This window comes from Kogia breviceps, chromosome 15 (genome assembly GCF_026419965.1).
Source record: "Kogia breviceps isolate mKogBre1 chromosome 15, mKogBre1 haplotype 1, whole genome shotgun sequence".
NCBI lineage: Eukaryota > Metazoa > Chordata > Mammalia > Artiodactyla > Physeteridae > Kogia > Kogia breviceps.
The window spans coordinates 67,188,277-67,195,724 of NC_081324.1; the positions used below are offsets into that span (position 1 = coordinate 67,188,277).

Here is a 7,448-nt window from a genome sequence, read left to right on the forward strand (position 1 = left end):
GCCTCAGTTTATCCTGCGCTGAAGCAGCAGGTTGGCTCGGGAGGCGCTGTCTCTGGCCCCTTCATTCATCTGTGAGAAGCAGAGGACTGACTCAAGATCACTATCTTTCAGAGAAAGTGAAACCTGGTCCCCAACGGTCGCTGCAGCAACTCCCCATCTCCTCCGGCCCCCTACCCCACCTCCCGACAGCTAGTACTTAGAATCAGACTTTCATCTTTCCTTTTGCCTTCAAAGGGCTTTTGCCTTGTATGTCCATGACTGCAGCAGCCCTGTGAGGTGGCTGGGTAATACTTTTCGAATCCTCATTTTACGGTGGGTGGGTGGGGCTCTGAGGCCCAGAGAGGTTAAGCGACTTGCCTTGGATCACACAGCATGTCAGTGGGCTTGAACTCTAATCTCCTGTTTCTCTTTCCTCAAGTGCCTGGTTCTCCCCAGAGGGCCCTGTCTATAGAAAAAGAGTCTGGCTGTGGGCAATGGGCCTGGGATGGGGAAGGCTGGTTATGTGAGGGGTGCCTCATGGGGGAAAGGAGATGGCTGGGAGCCCCGCTGGGGGATGCAGGTCCTGAGGCCAGAACCACAATCTCGGGGCTGCCAGCCTGGGTCTGGCTCTGTGCCCAGAGCCCGGTGGTTTCCGCTCACAGATGTCCCAACAGCCCTGGCAGGAGGGCGGGAAGGGCACTCAAGAAGGAAGATGTCTCGCTCCCTTCAGCCCCAAACCACAGAGGCCTGTGAGGCCGATGGCTCCTGTGATGGGACTGGGCTGTGGGACCTCCAGGAGCCCAGCTGGTGGACTCTCCCCTCCACCCCGGGCACAGCCCCCTGCAGCGAGCACAGACCCCCTTGCTCCCTGCTCGCCCCAGAAAGGCTGAGGCTGCGGTTTGCATCATCCTTGGGCGTGGGGCTGACCTCGAAGAACGAATTCGAAGAAAACAGGAGGAGGAGCAGGCATGCCACCGCACCCAGCGCCCATTGGCCGCCTGTGGAAACTTTGGTTTTTGGGGTCATGTTCCCAGAAGGCCTGCCCTCCCCCCTCCCCCTCCCCACCCACCTCACGAGGTGTTGGCCAATCGTCCCGGCGGGCATAAAGTGGCTGCCAGCCCGCAGGGCTCCAAGCCTGGAGGTGTCACCCCCAGCAGGCGCAGGACAGAGCTCGGTCACCCAGCATGCGGGCACAGTGTATGCGGAGGACACCGCTCAGTAAGTACTTCCTTCCTCCCCATCAGCACCTGCTTGCAGTGCTCATGGGTGCCAGCGGGGAGCAGGGGCACCCTCTGTCCTCCAGGAATAGGGGAGGCCAGGCGCTGGGCAGAGGATGCTGAGAAGGGGAGAGAGCCATGGGGTCAGGCCAAGAGAGGGATCCACTGAGAACAGAGCATCTCGCAGGGTGGAGGAGGATATTACCAGAGGGCTTCCAGGGGGAGGGTGATGTAGAGTCAACTCTGGGAGCAAGGGAGTGAAGGAAGGGGATCACTGCGGGAGAAGCCAGGGAAGCAGGTGGGAGGTGGGAGATGTGCTGGGGCAGAGGAGGAAGCCACAGAAGCTGAGGAGCATCATGGTGTGATGTCTGGAAGGGCTGTGGAGCCTCCTTCTTGCCCCGATTTCGAGGCTCTGGAATGAATGGACACTGTCAGCCGGGCCTGGGGGCCCTGGAGCCCACACAATCACACAGCACACATAGCCACACCCACAGGATGACATGCACACAGAGCCACGTGACGTCATCTGGAACCCTCAATCTCACCAATCTGGGAACCCCCGCATGCAGCCCGGGGCCCCTGACGTGGATGGGACACAACGGTGTGTGGCCAGCTGTTCCCTCGAGCCTCGCGCACATCTAGATGCACACCCATGCGGGCACCCTAGTCCCACGTGTGCTGTGCCCACACCAGCCCTCCCTGCCCGAGCCCAGCAGCAGGTACCTGGGGGGCGGCGAGGAGTGCCTGGTAGTCCTTGTGCCTGGGCGCCTGGCCCCTTGGCCTCCCCAGCAGCATCTTCCCCAAGGGGCCACAGTTCTTAGGAAGGGAAGGTGGTGTCACTGCCTTCCGGGCCATTGCGCCACAGGCCCTTCCGACCACATGGCTGCCAGGGCCTTGTGGGTGGGTGGGGGGAGGCGGGGGAGTGGTAACTGTACCCGCCCCCGAGAATGTTCTGGCTCACAGCATCTCTGGTGAGCCTGACAAAAGTGGCCACTTACGGAGAGAGGAGGGAGGTCTGAGAGATGCGGCACGGGCTGGTCTTGGATGACCTGAGCAAGCCCTTCTCCTTTGGAGCCTTGGTTTTCCTATCAGTCAAATGGGGGCATGGACGAGACGGACTCATGCATCCTTTCCAGATGGAAACTTTGGGTGGAAAGGCAGCCTCTCCTGGTTCTGCAGACATAGCTCAAGGTGTCTGGCTGCTCCTGGGCTGCAAAACCCTCCAGAGCCCACCTGCGTGGGGGGAGGCGTCTGTTATAGCAGGTTCAGGGCCTGCAGCAATGGCCACCCCTTAGCCCAGAGGACTTGTGGGGAGCAGCCCCACCTGGGCCACCCCAGGTCAGCTCCTGATTTTGGCAGGCTTGACTCCAGCCAGGCCCCACCACCTCTTCTCAAAGTCTTACTTTGTGAATTGCAACCACTGTTTTGGGTGCTGGGCAGTGACTTGCTGGGAAGGTGGTGGTGGCCCCAGCAGGTACCCCCGTGCGTGCACCGTGCCCAGCCCCGCCCCCAATGGCAAAAAGCCAGGGATGATGGGCTGTGCCCTCTGAGGCTCGCTTGAGTGACCTCCCCTCTGAAAGGCACCCACCTGTGGCTTCCTCACTAAGGCAGGTGACACGTCCCCTCTCTGCCCCAGGTGTGATCCTCGGACTCCTGTTCCTGAGCGTGGCAGCCACAAGCAAGTGCTCGGGCAAGTACCATGAACTCCTCCTGCAGCTCCGGCATCAGGCGGACCTCATGCAGGACACCAGCACGCTCCTGGACCCCTATGTGAGTGACCGGCCCCTGGGGGCATCTGAGCCTCAGAGAACTTGGGGTTAGGGTAGCAGTGAGTCCCAGAGAGGACAGGCCCAAACCCCATTCAATCTGAGGCTGGGGGGAAAACGAGTCTCCGTGTTATTCCTGGGCCACGGCGAACATCCCAGGCCTAACCCTGAGATGCCAAGGAGGCAATGCAGCTCCCCCAGCTTAGTGGGCCTGGAGCGTGAACCCCAACTCTATTGCCTCATTTGTCCGTTTGCCCCATGTGCTCATTGCACACCTACCACAGGCCTTGTTCTAGGCACCGGGATATAGCAGTGAACAGTCCCACCCTCCTGAGCTCATGTCACCTCCCTAATGACACACCTCATGCCACAATCACCACCTGTGTGGTCATCCCTTCAGCCCCCCAGCATCCCTCTAACCTCACCTGCAGTGATCCAGGAATCCTCTCCCCTCTTGGGCCTTAGTTTCTGGATCTGTACAATGGGAGGATTGGATGCGGGGGTACATGAGGTCCAGCGGTTCAAGGTTGAGCAGAGCAGATTCGTGTGTGTGTGTGTGTGTGTGTGTGTGTGTGTGTGTGTGTGGTGGGGGCTCCAGCTCTCATCCTTGGATTGTCCTTTCCCCACAGATCCGCATCCAAGGCCTGGACACGCCAGCACTGAAGGACCACTGCAGGGAGTGCCCCGGGGCCTTCCCCAGCGAGGACGCCCTGCGGGGGCTCAGCAGACAGGGCTTCCTGCGGACCCTCAATGCCACGCTGGGCCTTGTCCTGCACAGACTGACCGCTTTGTATCAGGACCTCCCTGAAGCCCAGCAGTCGGTGGGACTGAACATCCGCGGGTTCAGGAGTAACATCCACTGCATGTCCCAGCTGCTGCGCAGCTCCTTGGAGGCGGAGACACCTGAGCCCACTCAGCCAGGCCCCGGGCTCACGCCGCTACCCACACCGCCCTCAGACGCCTTCCAGCAAAAGTTGAAGAGCTGCAGGTTCCTGTGCGGCTACCACCGCTTCATGCACTCTGTGGGGCAGGTCCTCCGGGAGTGGGGGGAGAGCCGGAGCCGGAGCCGGAGACACAGCCCCTGCCGCGCCCCTGGAGACACAGCCCTCGCAAGGCCCTGCAGAGGGGGGGCCCGCAGGACGTGGCCCTTCCGGAGGGACAGGAGACTCATGCCGAGGGGACAGCTGCCCCGGTAGCCTTAGAGGCACCCCTGCCAGGTAAAAGGTCAGCAGGTACTCTGCAGAATGGCGCAGCCCCGGGGCCTGCCATCCTGCTCTCCTCTGTTTCCCGCCTCTCAGAAGTGCACTTTAAGGGGTGGGAGCCGGGCAGCCCCTCTACCTCCTCTGGGCTGGGCTAGGGACATAGGGTCAGGCTGTTGAGCCCCCCAGGCTTGAGTTCCTCAGTCTGGTGGGGTGGCCAGGTCAGGTCCACACGAGGCCAACTTTCCATTGATTCAGGGGTCTGATGACACAGGATGACTCATGGCCAGACTGGCCGCCCCCCCACTGCTCTGCTGCCCAGAGGCTGCCGGACTGTCCCTCTCATGACTTGCAGGGCCGTTGCCCCCATACTTCCTCCTTTCCCTAGTGGCCTGGTTCCAAGGGAGGGAGGTCAGGGCCTGAGCTGGCCTCCTATGCCTCATCACGTCTCGGGCCAGACCCCTGGATGTCTGGATGACCTCACTTTAGGCAGCTGTGATGGGGCAGAGTGTACTAGAAAGAGCACTGATTTGGGGGCGTCCAGGGTTGGTCCCTAACTTGCTGTGTGGCCTCAGCAAGGTCACTTTACCTCTCTGTACCTCAGTTTTCTCTTTGTGATTCGAAGGGCTTGGGCACCATGTAAAGCCCTCTCTGCCTGTCAGTTGCTGGGACTCTGTGACATAGGGTGGATATCAAATTCTCTCCATACATGGGGACACGCAGTACAGATAGCCACTGGGTACAGACTGAGTTCTCTGGAAGAGACCTCCTAGCTAGCACCGCGAAGCGGCTGTTCTTGGGTCTTGGGTGCTGGCTGCTCCCCCTGGTGGTAACATCATGGTATTTTCTTATGCTGAAACCATTGCCCTCCTGGAGGGGGTCCCAGAAGATGCTGGGCCAATTCCTTGGAGGGACATGACTAATTTATAGATTTTTTAAATCAGTTTTTATCTGTTTCCTATTTATAAGGCTTATTTATAATGTGTATTTAATGTTAATATTGTACCAACATATATTTAAAACTTGCCTGGTTTCTAAAGCCCCTGTGTCTCTCTGCTGCCTTGTGGGACAGGATTTGGGGGAGCCTCTTTGCGGGGGGTCCCTATGTGGTAAGGCCGCAAGCATCCACCACCTGGGGCCTGGGCTGGGGGGGGTCCTTGCTCTATCCAGGAAGAGAAGTCGCACACCCATCAGCTGGGGGATCTGACTGTGGGGTATCTCAAACACAGACAAGGTGTTTGTTGCTTCTGAATGGGTCTCTCTTGAGAAGTTGGGGACCAGGGATGTTGGGGTTTGGGAGCCAGAGGGGAGGGAGGAAGGATGGAGTGTATGGGTTGTTCTGGGCCCTTGTGGGTGTCTGGCTGGGGGTATGTGTGCTGATGTGTGTTGTGTGAAACAGACAAGATAATAATAGATTCTGCCTCACATGTGGCCTGTAACCTGGTAGGTGCTTGAAACTGCTTCCTGAAGGGCCCCAGGGTGGATAGGGATTCCACCTGGCTCTCCCGGAATGCTCAGGGCCCCGCCCCTGGAGGGTCATCTATAGGCTAATGACATGCTGAGGCAGCAGCTACAAAGGAAGGGCTCACAGAAGCCAATGAACGTGACCTGGATCAGTCCCATTTCTGGTGGGAACAGGACTTAACATGGGGTGGAAGATAGCCCTGTGTGGGACTCCCCGCAATAGATATAACCCACTTTGCAGATGAGAAGACCGAGGCTCAGAGAGTTTGAGTCGTCAGAGCAAATTTACTGGGGGCGGGCACATTTTAAATTCAGGCCCGTTGGATGCCAGGGCAGGAGCATCCTCCTGTCACCTTTCAGCCTCTGTAACTCCGCTGACAATTTCACGAGTCCCCAGGGGCACGGAGCTCCCACGTGTGGGGGCAGACAGACAACAGACAAGCAAAAGAACCAACAGGAGCATCTGAGGTTGCAGTGTGAGCTTGAGCTTGGCAACAACAAAGCAGTGATGTAATAGAGAGTGAGAGTCAGGTGACGTGGGTCGTCAGTGTGGTGCCTGGAAGAGGTGATGTCCACTGGACTGAATGACGCACAGGAGAAGGGGTGGAGCCTGTAGGTGGCAGGAACAGCTAGGGCAAAGGCTCCGAGCATTCAAGGATGAGGATATAGTGAGTGAGGGCATTGCTGATTTATCAAAAAGGCCCAGAGAGGGGAAGCATCTTGCTCAATGTCACGGAGCGAGTTAGTGCAGTGCTGGGGCTAGAACTCCAGGTCTCCTACCAGCAAGTGCCCAATGTATTCCAGGCTGTTTACCAAGTACTTAGTAAGGGTCTCTACTGCCCCCCAATGGGCTCTCTCTTGCTCTCGGGCTCCTGCCACACCAGCCACTTTTGGGATCCCAATATGCCCAGGGTACCCTCCCACCACAGGGTCTCTGCCTATGCTCTTCTCTCTGTCTGCAACGCTGTGCTCTGTTCTTTTGGTTAGTGCATCCTCGGCTATTCTTACCCCCATCCGTGTTCTGGGTCTAACAACTTGGTTATTTTTTTTTTTCTCAAAACTGTCGTGTGGGGGGCCTCTCTTGGTTTGCTTTGCCGTCTGCCTCCCCCGCTAGCCTGGAGTCTCCAAGGTTGGAGACCACATCTGCCTTGCTCTGCTCTCAGCACAGTACCTGGCACCCGGCAAGAGCTCAGTGAGGAGCAGGGCAGGGAGCCTGGCCTAGACAGGTGCTGCCCAGGTGTGGCCAAAGGCAGGGGCCGGCCTCGCTCTTTTCTGCCCTGCCCCAGCATGGGGGTGGGGGACTTCTCGGGCTGGGCTGCAGGGACTCTCTGGGTGGGAGGCGGCAGACACCGAAAGCCAGGCACCCTCAGGCTCCCCGAGCAGAAGAGTTGTCACTAAGGCAGCATGTGGTTGCCCACGGAGACGGTAGAAGCTGGTCTGCGGAGGAAGAGCTGGGAAGCCCAGGGTGGCTGTTCTTCACCCCTGCCTGGGCCCCCTGCCAGCCTCTAGAGAGGTGGCTAAGCCCAGGGAGAGGTGTCTGGGGCTGCCTTTGAACTGGAGCTGCACCCACCCGGCAGGAAGCAGATCAGGGAGTCCCAGACTCTGGGGTGGGGTTCTTGGGGGTCCTATCAGTGAGGACTTGTCAGTTCCACACTGTCTTCTGATGAGACCACAGCTGCAGGTGCCATCTCCAGCCTGGTCCCAGATCCACAGACCCAGCTGCCAGAACATCGGCTGGGTGCCCTGTGGGTGCCTCAAGGCTGAACTCAGCCCCAAGCCCACACCTTCCTGCTTCCTAATTGCCCCCACTGAAGTTCCAGAAC

At 58.9% G+C, this 7,448-nt stretch overlaps 1 protein-coding gene across 1 annotated transcript; it reads left to right on the forward strand.

The window, feature by feature from the left end:
• The first annotated feature begins 1,116 nt into the window (after positions 1–1,116).
• On the forward strand, positions 1,117–5,197 carry OSM (oncostatin M). Its single transcript, XM_059040910.2, has 3 exons — positions 1,117–1,197; positions 2,833–2,966; positions 3,592–5,197. Exons 1-3 carry the CDS (start codon positions 1,164–1,166, stop codon positions 4,156–4,158), a joined length of 735 nt encoding a protein of 244 aa, XP_058896893.1. The 5' UTR covers positions 1,117–1,163; the 3' UTR covers positions 4,159–5,197.
• The last annotated feature ends 2,251 nt before the right edge of the window (positions 5,198–7,448 follow it).